The sequence below is a fragment of the Stegodyphus dumicola genome, chromosome 1, assembly GCF_044657685.1.
Source record: "Stegodyphus dumicola isolate Sdum_Otavi_A_Nest chromosome 1, ASM4465768v1".
Classification (NCBI taxonomy): domain Eukaryota; kingdom Metazoa; phylum Arthropoda; class Arachnida; order Araneae; family Eresidae; genus Stegodyphus; species Stegodyphus dumicola.
In genome coordinates, this window is record NC_140768.1 from 144,571,560 (window position 1) to 144,596,523 (window position 24,964).

The 24,964-nt window shown below is 29.9% G+C and overlaps 1 protein-coding gene across 2 annotated transcripts in view; it reads left to right on the forward strand.

The window, feature by feature from the left end:
* Positions 1 to 1,155: 1,155 nt before the first annotated feature.
* LOC118192301 (uncharacterized) overlaps positions 1,156 to 24,964 on the forward strand; it is an 81,007-nt gene continuing 57,198 nt past the window's right edge. The window contains exons 1-2 of one of the 2 annotated variants that reach the window (XM_085821537.1): positions 1,156 to 1,213; positions 22,497 to 22,583. In XM_085821537.1, coding sequence (XP_085677663.1) covers positions 1,197 to 1,213; positions 22,497 to 22,583 — 104 coding nt within the window. In that variant the 5' untranslated portion in view covers positions 1,156 to 1,196. Of the gene's footprint in view, positions 1,214 to 1,259; positions 1,626 to 22,496; positions 22,584 to 24,964 lie in introns of those variants that run through there. The other variant, XM_085821543.1, reaches the window with a different exon arrangement.

A 24,964-nucleotide genomic window follows, 5' to 3' on the forward strand; every position in this document is an offset into this window, starting at 1 on the left:
CTAAGTGCATAAATTTAAATTTGCGTTATTTATATAAGGTTTTAAGAAATATGGACATAATATTCTAATCCCCGACATCTGTATTATAACCGGATAATACTGTATAACTAGTTTCTTTTTCTCTACATCTTCGTCAAATAAATAAAAACAATTAATAAAAATATCCAAATAAGTAAATTGAAAATCAACTTTGATGTTACTTAATAATTAAATTAAAAATAAAATTTTATAAATATATTTAAATTAATAATTAAATTAAATATTAAATATTTAAAGTCAAAATTATTTTAAGACTTTAAATTACGTATGTGAAATATAAATGAATTTGTTGATAAAAATAATGGAAGTAATCTGGAATATAGGAAAAATATATCTAGGTTTTATATTTGATAGAAATCGAAAAACCTGACATAATTCTTCCAAGTTCGCCCTAGAATCGTTTGTAAATTTGAAATTCTGAAAATCATTAATTATTCTAATAGTATAAAATTTAATAAAAATGGTGTCACCAAAAGTATCGAACTCTTTTTCAAAAATGCATACTTCTTATAAAAGGAGTGATTTATTTTATTGATAAATAATATGGTGATATAAAATGATAGACTATAAATTAGGTAAAGATCTTTTACATCATGGGCTGACAAAATATTTCTGTTTTTAGGAGGTTTTTATAAATATTAATGGAAAAAAGTATGCCTTGCACTCAGATTTTTAGATTCCAACTTGATATGCAATTACTGATATATTTCAACTTTATATTAGTTTTTATTTTAATATAAAGCGAGAAATAATAAAAAAAAACCGACGTAGACTTTTTAAATAAGAAGAATATACTTTGCGTAAATAAGCTATATTTAAAAAAATTAAATCTACTATTACGGCAATTATATCATCAGCTATTTTCATAAAATGATAAGATAATAGAAAGTTTTTTAATTCTTTTCTACTTCTGATAATTTTTTACGTGTGTATACAAAAATAGCATGCAAAATAATTACAGGATTTTTAAACTAAGAACTTAAGATTTAAAAAAAAAAAAAAAATGGGGGAGGGGGTAGAAAAAATTTTTGGCAAGACTGCTTTTTACTACAGTTTGACATCGATTTGTGAGTTTGGCGAAAAACGCGAATGATATTTCTCTTCTTCAGTTTTATGGCAACCTTCCTTCGTGCCGTCACAGATGTCTGCCAATAAACATGGCACCGTCAGTCAGGTGAGTATTTACAATTTCGTTTGCATTCATTTTATTGCCAGTATTTGTTTATTTCATTTGTATTCGTTGGTTCAGACCTTTCCATTTTCTTGCGACAAATTTTCATCTTTCTCTCCGATTCCCTGGCCTGCCATTTTTAAGAAGTGTGAAGTGCCTTTGCGTGACGTTCTATGGATATGAATGGAACCACTTTTGTCGGTAGTTGTACTGAATTGGCGGGATGGAAGCAAAACGGAGATGGATATGGTATGTGTACAGTGTCTGAAATTCCGTACCTTTACTACGGATGTCACGTTTTAAATGTGGATGTTTGATTTGTGGACGTTTGGTAGAATTCGTGGAATTGATTCTGTGGATTACAATCTCTGAAGTAATAAACGAAATTACTTCTATTGACACCTGACGTATTTATGTAAGTATATGTCATACGAATTATTAATTATACTATACGAAATTTACTAGCGAATTCCATTTAGGCAACTTAAAGAAAAAAAAAAAAAATTAAATAATAATAGGAAAACGATCTTGTATTTAATAATTAATTTTTTGAAACTTACGAAGCAAGTGAAATGCGAGTAAACGTTCTGGGATTACTTTCCTTATGATCCATTGAAACTCTGCTATAACTACGAAAAATATTCGATATAAGTGTAAAAGCTGCGTATATAAATGCTTGCGAAACATGAAGCAGTAGATATTAAAATCAAATTTTGTTATGTTAACTGAAGAAAGATAAAATTGTTTTCTCTAAGTATTATGATCTTTAAATTTTACCCTTTTCTGTGAGAAAGAAGCACTTTTCTTATATGTATTTTATACTTATTTTTTTTAGTGTTGTAATGCATAAGTGATTGTATCATCTTTTAGCTGTGTGTTAAGTTCTCTTGGATGTGATGTAGGTTTTCCTACACAAGGTCTCTTGTATGTGGTGTAGTGGATTAGTAACAATACATCTTTTAATTATTCCTTTATAATATAAAACATAAAGATTATATATTTGATCTAACTATGTACAGATGTAATAAAAAATGTTATGTAAAAACAGAATACATTTTAATAATTCATTGTGTGTATGTACTTTGAAATAAGTCTAGATCATGATAGATTACATGTTGTACAGTATGTTTCAAATGTATAGATAATTATCTTAATATGTCCAAGATGTTTTTAATCTACATTAAAATATATTTATTTAAATATAGATGTATTTAAAGAGATATACTTTAATAAACGTATATTGAAATAGGTATAAATTAAATAAAATTTTTAATATATATTGGTAATAGATGTTAAAATCCTAGTGTAAATATACATCCGAATTTCCGAGGTGAGGGTTATTACTCACGTGGAATATCGAAAAGCCAGGGAAGTGAAAAAATTAAGTTTCTCAAATAATAAATTCATGTTTTAAATAGCAACCTATTAAAAAATGTTGTTTTAAAAAGAAAGAAAATAGTTACTGTAGTAAGACACAATAACACGCCGAATAAATACTAATTCAGAAGTCAAACAACGAAAATCGGCATTATGTTTTCAAAATTTTCACAGGACTAGTTTCGATGATTTTACCGAACCACCATCCTCAGCTGCAAAACAGCAAATGAACAAGATAGGAAATAATGATTAGATAAGATAAGAGAGCCTGGACAGGAATAAGCAAGTGGCGCCATCTGTTGATGAAACCATAACTAAAACATAATTTCTTTAAAGGCCGAAGGCAAAGATGGATTGGAATTAGGATCGTTAACTAGAACAGAAAGATTTTTTTGAATGTGAAATGCTTCTAGAAAATCTAAATCTCCAATGGAAGATGTTTTTTGAATAATTTTGGCAGCAGAAAAATTGAAAGTGTGATTTTTGGACAACAATGTTGAGCAACAGAAGACTTCTGTGTTTCCTTTTTTCTAACATATGCCTCATGTTCCTTGATGCGAAATTTTAAGGCTCTCTTATTTTGGCCAATGTAAATTAAACCACACTGGCAAGGAATCCTATAAATACCCCCAGGAATTCATATCCGGAATAATGGGGTCCTTGAGTATGGAACTCGGAATTTTATTGATGGAAGAATACACAACCCGAAAGTTAAATTTCTGCAAAATATGTGCAACTTTATAGCTAAGTGATGGAAAGAAGGGAATGACAACAGAATTTTTATTGTCTCCTAAAAGAAGAGTGTTCCTTTTAGTGTGTTGAGATGATAATTTTTTTTCCCCCCGCTACGTAGACGATACTTTTACCCTGTTTGAAGGTAATAAAGATGATTTAAATAAAGTTCTTTCAACAAAGAATTCTATTGATCCTGCTATTCAGTTCACTTTTGAACTTGAGACTTGCAATTCTCTTCCGTTTCTCGACATTCTGGTCACACGTAACACATCCAACTTCAGTACTACGGTTTACCGTAAACCTTCATTGGTTTGCCTTCCACCACACTTTAAATCATGTCATCCGACTAAACAAAAGTTAGCTTCATTTTATTCCTATGTTTTCCGTGCTCTTCAAGTTTGCTCCTTAAAACTAGGATGAAGAACTAAATTATTTATGAAGAACTAAATTATGATGAAGAACTAAAGATGATTATGATGAAGAACCTTGATGAAGAACTAAATTATTTAAAAGCAATAGCTATTGACAGGGGCCTTTCACCCAACATTATTAATCAAGCAGTTAAAAAATTATCATCTCAACACACTAAAAGGCCCACTCTTGTTTTAGGAGATAATAAAAATTCTGTTGTCATCCCCTTCTTTCCATCAATTAGCTATAAAGTTGCACATATTTTGCAGAAATTTAACTTTCGGGTTGTGTATTCTTCGATCAATAAAATTCCGAGTTCCATATTCAAGGACCCCATTCCGGATATGAATTCCTGGGGTATTTATAGGATTCCTTGCCAGTATGGTTTAATTTACATTGGATAAACTAAAACTAAACTAAGCCTTAAAATTTCGCATCAAGGAACATGAGGCATATGTTAGAAAAAAGGAAACGCAGAAGTCTTCTGTTGCTCAACATTGTTGGTTCGACAATCACACTTTCAATTTTTCTGCTGCCAAAATTATTCAAAAAACATCTTCCATTGGAGAATTGGATTTTCTAGAAGCATTTCACATTCAAAAAAAATCTTTCTGTTCAAGTTAACGATCCTAATTCCAATCCATCCTTGCTTTTGGCCTTTAAAGAAATTATGTTTTATTTCTGGTTTCATCAACAGATGGTGCCACTTGCTTATTCTGTCCAGGCTTTCTTATGTTATCTAATCATTATTTCCTATCTTGTTCATTTGCAGTTTTGCAGCTGAGGATGGTGGCTCGGTAAAACCATCGAAACTAGTCCTGTGAAAATTTTGAAAATATAATGCTGATTTTTGTTGTTTGACTTCTGAATTAGTTACTGCAGTCATTAGTTTTCTCTCAAAACTGTTTTTCTTAGTTCATATCTGAAGCAATTTTTATCAGTCCATATCATTTTTCTATTTAGAAATATGCTTGTTCTGTCTCCCCTTTCTTCAGAAAGAGAATTTCTTTTCAGAAATGACTGACTTCCAAGTCATTACAATGAGTAGTTGTATATTATAGTAACTATATTAATGAAAAATGTATTCAATCCAGGTCAGTTTCTAACTGTTCAGTTATATTTTGAAAGAAATACCACATAAGTTACATTTATTATGAATGGTACAATGCTGTAGCTATACATGCATTTGTTTTTCAAAATGAACATTTTTTTTCCATAATTTATTTCTTTCAGGAGAAAAAAAAAGCCTATCTTTTTTCAATGATTTAGAGAGTAAAATAAATTATATTTTTATAATATAGTAATTTTGCTGTATTTTGCAGAGAATACTTAAAAGTATTCATTATTTGTGCTTCATTTTGTAATTAATTCATTATGCCTGCTTCAAAAAATTATTCTGTTTCATTGTGGAAAATTAGTAAAATTAAAAAATTGAATTTCTGGATCCTGGAATATGATCTAAATCTGTAACATATTTATTAATAATATCTATTAAAATTAAAATTAGGAATTAAATAGCTTTCTGATATTATCTATTATATTAGTACCACAATCATTTATACAGTAAGACCCCGCTTAACGCTGTTTCGTTTAGCTCTTGGATGTGGTGTAGTGGATTAGGAACAATACATCTTTTAATTATTGCTTTATAATATAAAACATAAAGATTATATATTTGATTTAACTATGTACAGATGTAATAAAAAATGTTATGTAAAAACAGAATACATTTTAATAATTCATTGTGTGTATGTACTTCGAAATAAATCTAGATCATGATAGATTACATGTTGTACAGTATGTTTCAAATGTATAGATAATTATCTTAATATGTCCAAGATGTTTTTAATCTACATTAAAATATATTTATTTAAATATAGATGTATTTAAAGAGATATACTTTAATAAACGTATATTGAAATAGGTATAAATTAAATAAAATTTTTAATATATGTTGGTAATACATGTTAAAATCCTAGTGTAAATATACATCCGAATTTCCAAGGTGAGGTTTAGTACTCACGTGGAATATCGAAAAGCCAGGGAAGTGAAAAAATTAAGTTTCACAAATAATAAATTCATGTTTTAAATAGCAACCTATTAAAAAATGTTGTTTTAAAAAGAAAGAAAATAGTTACTGTAGTAAGACACAATAACACGCCAAATAAATACTAATTCAGAAGCCAAACAACGAAAATCGGCATTATGTTTTCAAAATTTTCACAGGACTAGTTTCGATGATTTTACCGAACCACCATCCTCAGCTGCAAAACAGCAAATGAACAAGATAGGAAATAATGATTAGATAAGATAAGAGAGCCTGGACAGGAATAAGCAAGTGGCGCCATCTGTTGATGAAACCATAACTAAAACATAATTTCTTTAAAGGCCGAAGGCAAAGATGGATTGGAATTAGGATCGTTAACTAGAACAGAAAGATTTTTTTGAATGTGAAATGCTTCTAGAAAATCTAAATCTCCAATGGAAGATGTTTTTTGAATAATTTTGGCAGCAGAAAAATTGAAAGTGTGATTTTTGGACAACAATGTTGAGCAACAGAAGACTTCTGTGTTTCCTTTTTTCTAACATATGCCTCATGTTCCTTGACGCGAAATTTTAAGGCTCTCTTATTTTGGCCAATGTAAATTAAACCACACTGGCAAGGAATCCTATAAATACCCCCAGGAATTCATATCCAGAATGGGGTCCTTGAGTATGGAACTCGGAATTTTATTGATGGAAGAATACACAACCCGAAAGTTAAATTTCTGCAAAATATGTGCAACTTTATAGCTAAGTGATGGAAAGAAGGGAATGACAACAGAATTTTTATTGTCTCCTAAAAGAAGAGTGTTCCTTTTAGTGTGTTGAGATGATAATTTTTTTTTCCCCCCGCTACGTAGACGATACTTTTACCCTGTTTGAAGGTAATAAAGATGATTTAAATAAAGTTCTTTCAACAAAGAATTCTATTGATCCTGCTATTCAGTTCACTTTTGAACTTGAGACTTGCAATTCTCTTCCGTTTCTCGACATTCTGGTCACACGTAACACATCCAACTTCAGTACTACGGTTTACCGTAAACCTTCATTGGTTTGCCTTCCACCACACTTTAAATCATGTCATCCGACTAAACAAAAGTTAGCTTCATTTTATTCCTATGTTTTCCGTGCTCTTCAAGTTTGCTCCTTAAAACTAGGATGAAGAACTAAATTATTTATGAAGAACTAAATTATGATGAAGAACTAAAGATGATTATGATGAAGAACCTTGATGAAGAACTAAATTATTTAAAAGCAATAGCTATTGACAGGGGCCTTTCACCCAACATTATTAATCAAGCAGTTAAAAAATTATCATCTCAACACACTAAAAGGCCCACTCTTGTTTTAGGAGATAATAAAAATTCTGTTGTCATCCCCTTCTTTCCATCAATTAGCTATAAAGTTGCACATATTTTGCAGAAATTTAACTTTCGGGTTGTGTATTCTTCGATCAATAAAATTCCGAGTTCCATATTCAAGGACCCCATTCCGGATATGAATTCCTGGGGTATTTATAGGATTCCTTGCCAGTATGGTTTAATTTACATTGGATAAACTAAAACTAAACTAAGCCTTAAAATTTCGCATCAAGGAACATGAGGCATATGTTAGAAAAAAGGAAACGCAGAAGTCTTCTGTTGCTCAACATTGTTGGTTCGACAATCACACTTTCAATTTTTCTGCTGCCAAAATTATTCAAAAAACATCTTCCATTGGAGAATTGGATTTTCTAGAAGCATTTCACATTCAAAAAAATCTTTCTGTTCAAGTTAACGATCCTAATTCCAATCCATCCTTGCTTTTGGCCTTTAAAGAAATTATGTTTTATTTCTGGTTTCATCAACAGATGGTGCCACTTGCTTATTCTGTCCAGGCTTTCTTATGTTATCTAATCATTATTTCCTATCTTGTTCATTTGCAGTTTTGCAGCTGAGGATGGTGGCTCGGTAAAACCATCGAAACTAGTCCTGTGAAAATTTTGAAAATATAATGCTGATTTTTGTTGTTTGACTTCTGAATTAGTTACTGCAGTCATTAGTTTTCTCTCAAAACTGTTTTTCTTAGTTCATATCTGAAGCAATTTTTATCAGTCCATATCATTTTTCTATTTAGAAATATGCTTGTTCTGTCTCCCCTTTCTTCAGAAAGAGAATTTCTTTTCAGAAATGACTGACTTCCAAGTCATTACAATGAGTAGTTGTATATTATAGTAACTATATTAATGAAAAATGTATTCAATCCAGGTCAGTTTCTAACTGTTCAGTTATATTTTGAAAGAAATACCACATAAGTTACATTTATTATGAATGGTACAATGCTGTAGCTATACATGCATTTGTTTTTCAAAATGAACATTTTTTTTCCATAATTTATTTCTTTCAGGAGAAAAAAAAAGCCTATCTTTTTTCAATGATTTAGAGAGTAAAATAAATTATATTTTTATAATATAGTAATTTTGCTGTATTTTGCAGAGAATACTTAAAAGTATTCATTATTTGTGCTTCATTTTGTAATTAATTCATTATGCCTGCTTCAAAAAATTATTCTGTTTCATTGTGGAAAATTAGTAAAATTAAAAAATTGAATTTCTGGATCCTGGAATATGATCTAAATCTGTAACATATTTATTAATAATATCTATTAAAATTAAAATTAGGAATTAAATAGCTTTCTGATATTATCTATTATATTAGTACCACAATCATTTATACAGTAAGACCCCGCTTAACGCTGTTTCGTTTAGCTCTTGGATGTGGTGTAGTGGATTAGGAACAATACATCTTTTAATTATTGCTTTATAATATAAAACATAAAGATTATATATTTGATTTAACTATGTACAGATGTAATAAAAAATGTTATGTAAAAACAGAATACATTTTAATAATTCATTGTGTGTATGTACTTCGAAATAAATCTAGATCATGATAGATTACATGTTGTACAGTATGTTTCAAATGTATAGATAATTATCTTAATATGTCCAAGATGTTTTTAATCTACATTAAAATATATTTATTTAAATATAGATGTATTTAAAGAGATATACTTTAATAAACGTATATTGAAATAGGTATAAATTAAATAAAATTTTTAATATATGTTGGTAATACATGTTAAAATCCTAGTGTAAATATACATCCGAATTTCCAAGGTGAGGTTTAGTACTCACGTGGAATATCGAAAAGCCAGGGAAGTGAAAAAATTAAGTTTCACAAATAATAAATTCATGTTTTAAATAGCAACCTATTAAAAAATGTTGTTTTAAAAAGAAAGAAAATAGTTACTGTAGTAAGACACAATAACACGCCAAATAAATACTAATTCAGAAGCCAAACAACGAAAATCGGCATTATGTTTTCAAAATTTTCACAGGACTAGTTTCGATGATTTTACCGAACCACCATCCTCAGCTGCAAAACAGCAAATGAACAAGATAGGAAATAATGATTAGATAAGATAAGAGAGCCTGGACAGGAATAAGCAAGTGGCGCCATCTGTTGATGAAACCATAACTAAAACATAATTTCTTTAAAGGCCGAAGGCAAAGATGGATTGGAATTAGGATCGTTAACTAGAACAGAAAGATTTTTTTGAATGTGAAATGCTTCTAGAAAATCTAAATCTCCAATGGAAGATGTTTTTTGAATAATTTTGGCAGCAGAAAAATTGAAAGTGTGATTTTTGGACAACAATGTTGAGCAACAGAAGACTTCTGTGTTTCCTTTTTTCTAACATATGCCTCATGTTCCTTGACGCGAAATTTTAAGGCTCTCTTATTTTGGCCAATGTAAATTAAACCACACTGGCAAGGAATCCTATAAATACCCCCAGGAATTCATATCCAGAATGGGGTCCTTGAGTATGGAACTCGGAATTTTATTGATGGAAGAATACACAACCCGAAAGTTAAATTTCTGCAAAATATGTGCAACTTTATAGCTAAGTGATGGAAAGAAGGGAATGACAACAGAATTTTTATTGTCTCCTAAAAGAAGAGTGTTCCTTTTAGTGTGTTGAGATGATAATTTTTTTTTCCCCCCGCTACGTAGACGATACTTTTACCCTGTTTGAAGGTAATAAAGATGATTTAAATAAAGTTCTTTCAACAAAGAATTCTATTGATCCTGCTATTCAGTTCACTTTTGAACTTGAGACTTGCAATTCTCTTCCGTTTCTCGACATTCTGGTCACACGTAACACATCCAACTTCAGTACTACGGTTTACCGTAAACCTTCATTGGTTTGCCTTCCACCACACTTTAAATCATGTCATCCGACTAAACAAAAGTTAGCTTCATTTTATTCCTATGTTTTCCGTGCTCTTCAAGTTTGCTCCTTAAAACTAGGATGAAGAACTAAATTATTTATGAAGAACTAAATTATGATGAAGAACTAAAGATGATTATGATGAAGAACCTTGATGAAGAACTAAATTATTTAAAAGCAATAGCTATTGACAGGGGCCTTTCACCCAACATTATTAATCAAGCAGTTAAAAAATTATCATCTCAACACACTAAAAGGCCCACTCTTGTTTTAGGAGATAATAAAAATTCTGTTGTCATCCCCTTCTTTCCATCAATTAGCTATAAAGTTGCACATATTTTGCAGAAATTTAACTTTCGGGTTGTGTATTCTTCGATCAATAAAATTCCGAGTTCCATATTCAAGGACCCCATTCCGGATATGAATTCCTGGGGTATTTATAGGATTCCTTGCCAGTATGGTTTAATTTACATTGGATAAACTAAAACTAAACTAAGCCTTAAAATTTCGCATCAAGGAACATGAGGCATATGTTAGAAAAAAGGAAACGCAGAAGTCTTCTGTTGCTCAACATTGTTGGTTCGACAATCACACTTTCAATTTTTCTGCTGCCAAAATTATTCAAAAAACATCTTCCATTGGAGAATTGGATTTTCTAGAAGCATTTCACATTCAAAAAAATCTTTCTGTTCAAGTTAACGATCCTAATTCCAATCCATCCTTGCTTTTGGCCTTTAAAGAAATTATGTTTTATTTCTGGTTTCATCAACAGATGGTGCCACTTGCTTATTCTGTCCAGGCTTTCTTATGTTATCTAATCATTATTTCCTATCTTGTTCATTTGCAGTTTTGCAGCTGAGGATGGTGGCTCGGTAAAACCATCGAAACTAGTCCTGTGAAAATTTTGAAAATATAATGCTGATTTTTGTTGTTTGACTTCTGAATTAGTTACTGCAGTCATTAGTTTTCTCTCAAAACTGTTTTTCTTAGTTCATATCTGAAGCAATTTTTATCAGTCCATATCATTTTTCTATTTAGAAATATGCTTGTTCTGTCTCCCCTTTCTTCAGAAAGAGAATTTCTTTTCAGAAATGACTGACTTCCAAGTCATTACAATGAGTAGTTGTATATTATAGTAACTATATTAATGAAAAATGTATTCAATCCAGGTCAGTTTCTAACTGTTCAGTTATATTTTGAAAGAAATACCACATAAGTTACATTTATTATGAATGGTACAATGCTGTAGCTATACATGCATTTGTTTTTCAAAATGAACATTTTTTTTCCATAATTTATTTCTTTCAGGAGAAAAAAAAAGCCTATCTTTTTTCAATGATTTAGAGAGTAAAATAAATTATATTTTTATAATATAGTAATTTTGCTGTATTTTGCAGAGAATACTTAAAAGTATTCATTATTTGTGCTTCATTTTGTAATTAATTCATTATGCCTGCTTCAAAAAATTATTCTGTTTCATTGTGGAAAATTAGTAAAATTAAAAAATTGAATTTCTGGATCCTGGAATATGATCTAAATCTGTAACATATTTATTAATAATATCTATTAAAATTAAAATTAGGAATTAAATAGCTTTCTGATATTATCTATTATATTAGTACCACAATCATTTATACAGTAAGACCCCGCTTAACGCTGTTTCGTTTAGCTCTTGGATGTGGTGTAGTGGATTAGGAACAATACATCTTTTAATTATTGCTTTATAATATAAAACATAAAGATTATATATTTGATTTAACTATGTACAGATGTAATAAAAAATGTTATGTAAAAACAGAATACATTTTAATAATTCATTGTGTGTATGTACTTCGAAATAAATCTAGATCATGATAGATTACATGTTGTACAGTATGTTTCAAATGTATAGATAATTATCTTAATATGTCCAAGATGTTTTTAATCTACATTAAAATATATTTATTTAAATATAGATGTATTTAAAGAGATATACTTTAATAAACGTATATTGAAATAGGTATAAATTAAATAAAATTTTTAATATATGTTGGTAATACATGTTAAAATCCTAGTGTAAATATACATCCGAATTTCCAAGGTGAGGTTTAGTACTCACGTGGAATATCGAAAAGCCAGGGAAGTGAAAAAATTAAGTTTCACAAATAATAAATTCATGTTTTAAATAGCAACCTATTAAAAAATGTTGTTTTAAAAAGAAAGAAAATAGTTACTGTAGTAAGACACAATAACACGCCAAATAAATACTAATTCAGAAGCCAAACAACGAAAATCGGCATTATGTTTTCAAAATTTTCACAGGACTAGTTTCGATGATTTTACCGAACCACCATCCTCAGCTGCAAAACAGCAAATGAACAAGATAGGAAATAATGATTAGATAAGATAAGAGAGCCTGGACAGGAATAAGCAAGTGGCGCCATCTGTTGATGAAACCATAACTAAAACATAATTTCTTTAAAGGCCGAAGGCAAAGATGGATTGGAATTAGGATCGTTAACTAGAACAGAAAGATTTTTTTGAATGTGAAATGCTTCTAGAAAATCTAAATCTCCAATGGAAGATGTTTTTTGAATAATTTTGGCAGCAGAAAAATTGAAAGTGTGATTTTTGGACAACAATGTTGAGCAACAGAAGACTTCTGTGTTTCCTTTTTTCTAACATATGCCTCATGTTCCTTGACGCGAAATTTTAAGGCTCTCTTATTTTGGCCAATGTAAATTAAACCACACTGGCAAGGAATCCTATAAATACCCCCAGGAATTCATATCCAGAATGGGGTCCTTGAGTATGGAACTCGGAATTTTATTGATGGAAGAATACACAACCCGAAAGTTAAATTTCTGCAAAATATGTGCAACTTTATAGCTAAGTGATGGAAAGAAGGGAATGACAACAGAATTTTTATTGTCTCCTAAAAGAAGAGTGTTCCTTTTAGTGTGTTGAGATGATAATTTTTTTTTCCCCCCGCTACGTAGACGATACTTTTACCCTGTTTGAAGGTAATAAAGATGATTTAAATAAAGTTCTTTCAACAAAGAATTCTATTGATCCTGCTATTCAGTTCACTTTTGAACTTGAGACTTGCAATTCTCTTCCGTTTCTCGACATTCTGGTCACACGTAACACATCCAACTTCAGTACTACGGTTTACCGTAAACCTTCATTGGTTTGCCTTCCACCACACTTTAAATCATGTCATCCGACTAAACAAAAGTTAGCTTCATTTTATTCCTATGTTTTCCGTGCTCTTCAAGTTTGCTCCTTAAAACTAGGATGAAGAACTAAATTATTTATGAAGAACTAAATTATGATGAAGAACTAAAGATGATTATGATGAAGAACCTTGATGAAGAACTAAATTATTTAAAAGCAATAGCTATTGACAGGGGCCTTTCACCCAACATTATTAATCAAGCAGTTAAAAAATTATCATCTCAACACACTAAAAGGCCCACTCTTGTTTTAGGAGATAATAAAAATTCTGTTGTCATCCCCTTCTTTCCATCAATTAGCTATAAAGTTGCACATATTTTGCAGAAATTTAACTTTCGGGTTGTGTATTCTTCGATCAATAAAATTCCGAGTTCCATATTCAAGGACCCCATTCCGGATATGAATTCCTGGGGTATTTATAGGATTCCTTGCCAGTATGGTTTAATTTACATTGGATAAACTAAAACTAAACTAAGCCTTAAAATTTCGCATCAAGGAACATGAGGCATATGTTAGAAAAAAGGAAACGCAGAAGTCTTCTGTTGCTCAACATTGTTGGTTCGACAATCACACTTTCAATTTTTCTGCTGCCAAAATTATTCAAAAAACATCTTCCATTGGAGAATTGGATTTTCTAGAAGCATTTCACATTCAAAAAAATCTTTCTGTTCAAGTTAACGATCCTAATTCCAATCCATCCTTGCTTTTGGCCTTTAAAGAAATTATGTTTTATTTCTGGTTTCATCAACAGATGGTGCCACTTGCTTATTCTGTCCAGGCTTTCTTATGTTATCTAATCATTATTTCCTATCTTGTTCATTTGCAGTTTTGCAGCTGAGGATGGTGGCTCGGTAAAACCATCGAAACTAGTCCTGTGAAAATTTTGAAAATATAATGCTGATTTTTGTTGTTTGACTTCTGAATTAGTTACTGCAGTCATTAGTTTTCTCTCAAAACTGTTTTTCTTAGTTCATATCTGAAGCAATTTTTATCAGTCCATATCATTTTTCTATTTAGAAATATGCTTGTTCTGTCTCCCCTTTCTTCAGAAAGAGAATTTCTTTTCAGAAATGACTGACTTCCAAGTCATTACAATGAGTAGTTGTATATTATAGTAACTATATTAATGAAAAATGTATTCAATCCAGGTCAGTTTCTAACTGTTCAGTTATATTTTGAAAGAAATACCACATAAGTTACATTTATTATGAATGGTACAATGCTGTAGCTATACATGCATTTGTTTTTCAAAATGAACATTTTTTTTCCATAATTTATTTCTTTCAGGAGAAAAAAAAAGCCTATCTTTTTTCAATGATTTAGAGAGTAAAATAAATTATATTTTTATAATATAGTAATTTTGCTGTATTTTGCAGAGAATACTTAAAAGTATTCATTATTTGTGCTTCATTTTGTAATTAATTCATTATGCCTGCTTCAAAAAATTATTCTGTTTCATTGTGGAAAATTAGTAAAATTAAAAAATTGAATTTCTGGATCCTGGAATATGATCTAAATCTGTAACATATTTATTAATAATATCTATTAAAATTAAAATTAGGAATTAAATAGCTTTCTGATATTATCTATTATATTAGTACCACAATCATTTATACAGTAAGACCCCGCTTAACGCTGTTTCGTTTAGCTCTTGGATGTGGTGTAGTGGATTAGGAACAATACATCTTTTAATTATTGCTTTATAATATAAAACATAAAGATTATATATTTGATTTAACTATGTACAGATGTAATAAAAAATGTTATGTAAAAACAGAATACATTTTAATAATTCATTGTGTGTATGTACTTCGAAATAAATCTAGATCATGATAGATTACATGTTGTACAGTATGTTTCAAATGTATAGATAATTATCTTAATATGTCCAAGATGTTTTTAATCTACATTAAAATATATTTATTTAAATATAGATGTATTTAAAGAGATATACTTTAATAAACGTATATTGAAATAGGTATAAATTAAATAAAATTTTTAATATATGTTGGTAATACATGTTAAAATCCTAGTGTAAATATACATCCGAATTTCCAAGGTGAGGTTTAGTACTCACGTGGAATATCGAAAAGCCAGGGAAGTGAAAAAATTAAGTTTCACAAATAATAAATTCATGTTTTAAATAGCAACCTATTAAAAAATGTTGTTTTAAAAAGAAAGAAAATAGTTACTGTAGTAAGACACAATAACACGCCAAATAAATACTAATTCAGAAGCCAAACAACGAAAATCGGCATTATGTTTTCAAAATTTTCACAGGACTAGTTTCGATGATTTTACCGAACCACCATCCTCAGCTGCAAAACAGCAAATGAACAAGATAGGAAATAATGATTAGATAAGATAAGAGAGCCTGGACAGGAATAAGCAAGTGGCGCCATCTGTTGATGAAACCATAACTAAAACATAATTTCTTTAAAGGCCGAAGGCAAAGATGGATTGGAATTAGGATCGTTAACTAGAACAGAAAGATTTTTTTGAATGTGAAATGCTTCTAGAAAATCTAAATCTCCAATGGAAGATGTTTTTTGAATAATTTTGGCAGCAGAAAAATTGAAAGTGTGATTTTTGGACAACAATGTTGAGCAACAGAAGACTTCTGTGTTTCCTTTTTTCTAACATATGCCTCATGTTCCTTGACGCGAAATTTTAAGGCTCTCTTATTTTGGCCAATGTAAATTAAACCACACTGGCAAGGAATCCTATAAATACCCCCAGGAATTCATATCCAGAATGGGGTCCTTGAGTATGGAACTCGGAATTTTATTGATGGAAGAATACACAACCCGAAAGTTAAATTTCTGCAAAATATGTGCAACTTTATAGCTAAGTGATGGAAAGAAGGGAATGACAACAGAATTTTTATTGTCTCCTAAAAGAAGAGTGTGCCTTTTAGAGTGTTGAGATGATAATTTTTTTTCCCCCCCGCTAAGTAGACGATACTTTTACCCTGTTTGAAGGTAATAAAGATGATTTAAATAAAGTTCTTTCAACAAAGAATTCTATTGATCCTGCTATTCAGTTCACTTTTGAACTTGAGACTTGCAATTCTCTTCCGTTTCTCGACATTCTGGTCACACGTAACACATCCAACTTCAGTACTACGGTTTACCGTAAACTTTCATTGGTTTGCCTTCCACCACACTTTAAATCATGTCATCCGACTAAACAAAAGTTAGCTTCATTTTATTCCTATGTTTTCCGTGCTCTTCAAGTTTGCTCCTTAAAACTAGGATGAAGAACTAAATTATTTATGAAGAACTAAATTATGATGAAGAACTAAAGATGATTATGATGAAGAACCTTGATGAAGAACTAAATTATTTAAAAGCAATAGCTATTGACAGGGGCCTTTCACCCAACATTATTAATCAAGCAGTTAAAAAATTATCATCTCAACACACTAAAAGTCCCACTCTTGTTTTAGGAGATAATAAAAATTCTGTTGTCATCCCCTTCTTTCCATCAATTAGCTATAAAGTTGCACATATTTTGCAGAAATTTAACTTTCGGGTTGTGTATTCTTCGATCAATAAAATTCCGAGTTCCATATTCAAGGACCCCATTCCGGATATGAATTCCTGGGGTATTTATAGGATTCCTTGCCAGTGTGGTTTAATTTACATTGGCCAAACTAAAACTAAACTAAGGCTTAAAATTTCGCGTCAAGGAACATGAGGCATATGTTAGAAAAAAGGAAACACAGAAGTCTTCTGTTGCTCAACATTGTTGGTTCGACAATCACACTTTCAATTTTTCTGCTGCCAAAATTATTCAAAAAACATCTTCCATTGGAGAATTGGATTTTCTAGAAGCATTTCACATTCAAAAAAAAATCTTTCTGTTCAAGTTAACGATCCTAATTCCAATCCATCCTTGCTTTTGGCCTTTAAAGAAATTATGTTTTAGTTCTGGTTTCATCAACAGATGGCGCCACTTGCTTATTCTGTCCAGGCTTCCTTATGTTATCTAATTATTATTTCCTATCTTGTTCATTTGCAGTTTTGCAGCTGAGGATGGTGGCTCGGTAAAACCATCGAAACTAGTCTTGTGAAAATTTTGAAAATATAATGCTGATTTTTGTTGTTTGACTTCTGAATTAGTTACTGCAGTCATTAGTTTACTCTCAAAACTGTTTTTCTTAGTTCATATCTGAAGCAATTTTTATCAGTCCATATCATTTTTCTATTTAGAAATATGCTTGTTCTGTCTCCCCTTTCTTCAGAAAGAGAATTTCTTTTCAGAAATGACTGACTTACAAGTCATTACACTGAGTAGTTGTATATTATAGTAACTATATTAATGAAAAATGTTTTCAATCCAGGTCAGTTTCTAACTGCTCAGTTATATTTTGAAAGAAATACCACATAAGTTACATTTATTATGAATGGTACAATGCTGTAGCTATACATGCATTTGTTTTTCAAAATGAACATTTTTTTTCCATAATTTATTTCTTTCAGGAGAAAAAAAAAGCCTATCTTTTTTCAATGATTTAGAGAGTAAAATAAATTATATTTTTATAATATAGTAATTTTGCTGTATTTTGCAGAGAATACTTAAAAGTATTCATTATTTGTGCTTCATTTTGTAATTAATTCATTATGCCTGCTTCAAAAAATTATTCTGTTTCATTGTGGAAAATTAGTAAAATTAAAAAATTGAATTTCTGGATCCTGGATTATGATCTAAATCTGTAACATATTTATTAATAATATCTATTAAAATTAAAATTAGGAATTAAATAGCTTTCTGATATTATCTATTATATTAGTAGCACAATCATTTATACAGTAAGACCCCGCTTAACGCTGCTTCGTTTAGCGCTGTTTCGGTTTAGCGCTCTTTTATTTCAACCCGGGGATTCCACGAAATCGCTCGCAGCATACGGGGATTTCCCGAAATATTATGCAGCGATAGGTTTCAACTACATATCCGAAAGAGTGTACTTGTATTTCTTGTTTGGTGCGGTATTGTACAGACATATTTTGAAGGGGTAAGTGTGGAAGATGTTGAAGAAATAATTCAAGAAGCAGTGGCTAGTCTTTCTAATGATGAGCTCAAGGAATTAACTGAACAAGAAGAAAACAAAAATGTTGACAGCAGTGATTCAGAAGAAGAGCAAAAAGAACTTTCGATGGTGTTTGTAAAAAGGAGTTTGTCTACCATAACTGAAAAAATGGATCAATCCATTGAAAATTATCTGAATTTTGACAGGAGCTCAAAAGTAAGGCATGGTGTTAGAGATGCTCTGTCCGTTTATGAAGAACTTTTAAGAGAACAACGCAAACGAAAAAGGCAAACAACATTAGATGCTTTTGTCACAAAAAGGCAGAACATTGAAAACACGGAAGGCTAACTAAATATGACTGAGAATTTTGTTTGTTTTTTTTTAAGAATATTCGTTTTGTTATTTATATTTTGTTTTTATTTTTGCAAGAAATAATAATGTGGTATTAATTTGGGCTTTAAGAAATAAATGTTTGGTTTTATTTTTATTAAAAAAACATACTTTTTAAATTTAATACCTAACCAATTTCCTAGCCATCTTCCCCTAACCCCAATATTTACATGTAAAGATAGCCTCGTTTAGCGCTGTTTCGCATTACAAGCGGGGTCTTACTGTATATGTATCTGCATAGCCATATTCTGTTTTGAAATGATCTGTAGAAAGTAATGTTTTACATTTATATATAATTAGTTTTATTTAAAAATGGCTGTAGTAACTTTCTAAATATTATGTAAAGGAGTAAGTATATTGTAGCCTTACTCTTATAAAAAAAATAAGTTGTCAGAATAATATCATTATCGAACAATGAAGAAAGTAAAGTTACCATATTAAAATCATTATTACCTTACAATAAAATCATCAAAAACTGGCATGCATCTGATATTTCACTTTAGCCAATTACTGGTGAAGAGAAACTAAAGGGACCTGTAAAAAATGTTAACAAACAAGAGTTTTAGAGATATTTTAAAATGGAAAAATCTAGAATTTAATAACATGTATATTTAGATAGTATATTATTATTAATCTATTCAATATAATATCAGTAATGTTGTTCAAGTTAATGAAGAAAATTATTTCTATATATCTATTTGGAAGAAAAACAAGACAATATCAAATTTAAAATTAAGGGGAAAAAAAAGCAGTTTTAGATTGATACAGATTTTGGAGTCTTAACGAATTCTTTTGCACATAACATGAATGATGTGGTAGCTAGAAAAAGTAATTTTTTATTTTCCAATTTGGCCTAAAATTAGGTAAATTAAAAAGGTTTTTAAATATATATTTTATTTATATCTTTATTGCATAGGCTGATCATATGTACAGTTTTTTCAGCATTTTACAACTGACCAATTACTTAGGCCAGTTGGCTTAGTTATATTTAGAAATGTTAACTTCCAAAATGTTATGTAAAGGAGTAGTACATTATAGCCATACTCTTATTTTATTATCAGGTACTAATTTAAAGATGAGTAAAATGGGCTTGTGCTTTCAGAAAACCTCCCAGTTTTCCTGTTCTGTTTTAAAATGTAATAATATTCAGTTTTATGCTTTAAAAACTAAAATTAGAACTGAGAACAATTTTTAAACCTCTGTATTTTAATTTATGACTTTCTTCAAAACTAAGCCATTGTCTTGAACTTTACTAGCAAACAATAATATTAAGCTACTATATAATTTTAGATCTTTAAAGCTAAAGTAATGCGTTTTTCTTACATGGTGGTGGGGGGAATAGCAAAAGAAATTATTTCTCCACAGTGGGATTAACTTGATTGCATCACTTAGTCTTACCTTCGCAAGTTAATCAAGATTTGTAGCCAGTAAGAATTTTTTAGTTCTCCCCTCCCCAGTTTTATCCATTTAAAAAAAAAAGAAAAACTTGTGTTAGATGTTTGAAAACAAAATACTCAAACAACTTTGTTCAAACCTTTGGTTCAAACAACTTTAGATAACTCCAAACTAAAAATATTGAATTATTAGGTTATTTCCAGCAATATTTTATTTAATCATACCAATAATATCTGCTAAATTGGCAGGGGGGAAAAATAGGTAAGGCCTTCAGTTGATCAAGAGATGTATTATTAACCTACAGAAAAGACAAACACACAGGAATTGAATCCCAGCCTTTTTTTTTTTTTTTCCTTCGAAATTTATTGAATCCCTTTACTGAAGAGGATATCTTTGGTAAGAATTCATTGGTAGTAGTGCCATTTCTAAAGATATATCTGATTTCTGAAAGTTTATTTCATCCTTACACTTTTGTCACCATTCCCTTAGCAAAAAGAGACAGAAAAAATCATACTTTTTCCTTCATTTTTAATGTATATAAAATTAAAATAATTATATATAAATGAAAAAAATTATTAATGCTATGCAGCTATGTACAGATATGTAATTTCTCGTCTTTTAATTGTTTATCTCTTAAAAATTTGAAATATGTTTTCATTGTTTTCATAATTTTTTAAATGAGTTAGAAGTCTAATATCAGATTTAAAATTAAGTGAAAAAAGCAATTTCAGATTGGCATAGAAGTCTAATTCTTTGTCACGTAATGTGAATGATGTGGTAGCTAGAAAAAGTAATTTTTTACTTTTTTGCACTTAATTAACTTTTTTTACTAAAAGTATGTAAATTAAAAATGTTTTTAAATACAGTCAAAAGTTGTTAATTCGGACACCCATAATCCGGACCTCAAAGCTACAAACTTTCTGCGCGTGCATTGCGGCGTTTACGTGCATGCGTAAGACCTTTACGGCTGCGAATATGCTTGTGCGCATGCTCATAAAACATTTACACATGCGCGTTTAATGTATAACGGACGGTGTAAGCTAAAATTATCTAATTCAGTTAATGTTGCAGATTGTGTTGTTTCTAAATCTTCGAATTGGATCCGGATTATTATTTTTTGCAGACTGTTAGAGCAATTTTATAAAAGTAAGCTTGAACTTTCGATTATATCAAATAGAATTTCCGATATATATTTGTTAATATGTAAAGCATCTAAAGCGAAAGTATGTTTCGAAATCCGAAATCTGTTTATCAATTTCACACTGCTCGGTGGGGGGGGGGACGCCGCAGCCTGCAATTAATTAGAAGTTAATTTGTCAGTACTATCCTTATCTTCAGGGCAGATGTTTTTATTTTATTTGGCTTATAATTCCTTACCAAATGTAGTATTTCATCCTCAGTCTTTGATATGATTTAAAACAAGTTCCTGGTCATTATATTATTTCATAAATTACGGTTACGCCGCAGCCTGCAATTAATTAGAAGTTAATTTGTCAGCACTATCTTCAGGGCATATTATCTTCAGGCACTTATCTTCAGGGCAGATGTTTTTATTTTATTTGGCTTATAATTCCTTACCAAATGTAGTATTTCATCTCGATGTACTCCGTCTTTGATATGATTTAAAACAAGTTCCTCGTCATTATATTATTTCATAAATTACTGTTTCATATTTTTAATTTTGTAATTTCTGCATGCCATCTTACCAGATTTAAACCGATGATCTAAAATCCGGAAAAATCAATAATCCGGAATCGCCGAAGTCCCGACGAGTCCAGATTAACGACTTTTGACTGTATATATTTTATTTATATCTTTATTACATAGGCTTGCCATATTTACATTTTTTTCATCATTTTACGATTGGCCAGTTACTTTTATAAGAGTATCAGCTTTGTTCCATTTTTTATAAAAGCTATAAATGTGCTTTTACTAAGCTATCACAAGTTATTGTGCTCTATAAATGGCTATAGAAAGTAAGTAAATAAGAGAAACTTGCTGCGATTTTTAAAATTTGTTGCAGGATTTTAGAGCTGATATTTTCAAAAAGTAGAGTTCTTACTGAAAAAAAGATTTTCTGTTATGAACAGAATGTGGCCAATGGAGAAAGTTCAAAATATATGTTAAATTTTAATGCAAAAATCTGTTGCATAATTCCAATCAAAAAAATATCATGATGCTATTGTGATGAAATATAATTCATTTAACAGTGTATCTAAATTTGTATATGATAAGTTCTGTTACTGAAATGACAAGTTCTGTGTGTTTTTTGTTGTAAAATATTTTCTGTCTTCTTTCTTTCTCATGATTAACCCTCATCCTGTTTCTGTCGTAAAAAAAGTATTGTCATCCTGTTGTTGCATTTAAAAAAATTTAATATGTAATTTCTATGTGATGGCAACATAATTTTATTAGCAAAGAAGAACTGATGAGGAATACTGATTCTGTCATTTGGGGATTTAGTGGAGGGACGACTACGCCGGAATTGGATGAAACACAGAGGTAATAAAAATACTTAATGCATTTGTTATATCATTCTGAAGAATGCTTGCTTTTTTAATTATTTATGTAAGAAAGTAATAGAAGTTTTTTTTAAACATATCAGACATTATCTTTTAAATTTTATGAAAAAAGTTCAAATTTGCATTAGTTTTTTTTGTAGAAAAGTTATGTGCGTTTCAAAAGTATATGAAGAAATGTCTTTTCTTCGTGTAAAAGAAAAAAGGGCAAAATTGTTTTGCAACATTTTGCCTAAAACACAATGCTTACAGTAATGATGCAAAATCAGGTAAATAAAACAGGTTGCAGTGAAAGGAAATGGAAAGAAATTTAAATAAATAAATAAAATATGAAAGTTTTGAGATTTTGGAAATTGCTGAGAAGGATTTGTTAAGTCATTTTTGCTTTTGCTGAGCTCGCACTTTACCTTTCTGCTCTTGCATTCACTCCTGTTAACCCACCATTTTCTTTTTGTCTCTTTAGCTTTATTATTAGGCTTTGTTTTCTTCACACTTTATGCCACATAAAGTTAAACAACAAAACCACAAATTTTTAAAGCTGCATAGTAGCATATGTTTAGAATTTCCAATGCAGTGTTAAGCGTTAGCATAACATTTTTATATATTTTTCAGCCTTTTCTCAGTTCATCATAACAGTATTCAGTTTTCTTAAGATAAGTGACAAAAATTTTTTTGTCTTTTTATTATTAAATTTATATATATTAATTTTATTTATTAAATATTGCATTATTCACACTTATGCCAAGTAAAATTCAAATTGTGCAAAAAAAAAAAAAAAAAAAAAAAAAAAAAAAAACACAAAATATTTAAAAACAGCATATCTTTGGAATTCTCAGTGGAGTGTTAGAGGTTGCCATACATACTTTTATGTTTGCAATATTATTTTTTTTAACTGGCGGCCCACATAGGTGAGCTGCTTAAAATAGTTATCATAAAAAAAAGTACAGTACAAAATCTTTAATACGAACGTCCATAATCCGGAATGATCTATTATCCGGACCTCAAAACTACAAACTTTCTACTCATGTGCATAATATCTTTATGCATGCGCATAATACGTTTACGCATCCACGTTTAATGTATAACGGACGGTATAAGCTAGGCTAAAACTATCTAATTATCTATTTCAGTTAATGTTGCAGATTGCGTTGTTCCTTAATCTTCTAATTGTATCCGACTTATTATTTTTTTGCAGACTGTTAGAGCAATTTTATAAAAAATAAGCTTGAACTTTCGATTATGTCAAAAAGAGTTTCCGATTCTGGAGGTGCCAAAGGATCTACAAAGCGAAAGCATGTTTTGATGTACCGCTTCCGATAGTGAAGAAAGTGACAGAGAGGTTATTGAAAACGAAAACATTTTGATTGAGAAGTGAGTCGGTATTCTCGACACAGCAATTACAGGACTTGAACAGTGGAACTTTGTAACTGAAGAAGAAATTATGTCTGTTTATAGAATTAAAGAGAAAGTATTAGCACAAAAAATGAAGCAACTTAAACAACTTGCATTGAAAGAAATGTTTAATAAAGTAAACAAATAAATATTAAGCTTTTTTTTTTTTTTGTAAATTTTTATACCCTTTAGATCATAATTGCTCTTTATTTCATAAATTATGGTTTCATATTTTTAATTTTATAATTTCTGCATGCGATCTTACCAGATTTAAATTGATGATCTATAATCCAGAAAAATCCCTAATCCGGAATTGCCGAAGTCCCGACAAGTCTGGATTAAAGACTTTGTACTGTATATAATGATTTTAATGAATCGAGCTAGTGTAATTTAATAAAAATATTGAGTATTTCTAATTAGACATCTCATAATTTTAACACATGTTTATTTAAATCAATCCCATTAAAAAGTAGAAAAAATATTAAGAACTGTTTATCACTCAATAAACTTCCAGATTAAGTTTGAAAGTATCTTAGGCTTTACAGAATGACAACACACCAGGGCATGGAAGATAGGAGTATTTTATTTTTGGCCAGTGGCAACACAATGCTTTTTTAGAGCTGAGTTTGTTAATTAAAATTTACATTCTAATAAAATAAATTTCTTACATTTTTCTGAATGGCAACAGTCTTGCATGCTGGAGATAAAAATGTTTTATTTATAATGTTATTTTGTTGAAATGTTGCCACTGCTCACTTTCAAATTGTTGAGTTTGTTAATTAAGAATTTCTTAAAGTTTTACAAAATGGCAAATAAGTATTAAAACAAATTCAGAATTTATTTAAGTTTGGGCTTCCAGGTGCACGTGCATGAGTGGAGGACTACGTTATTCAAAATTCGATGGCAAAGCAAACATTAAGAGCATGAAAAACATAAAAATAGAAACTGTTATTTTCTTTAGTAAAGTAACAA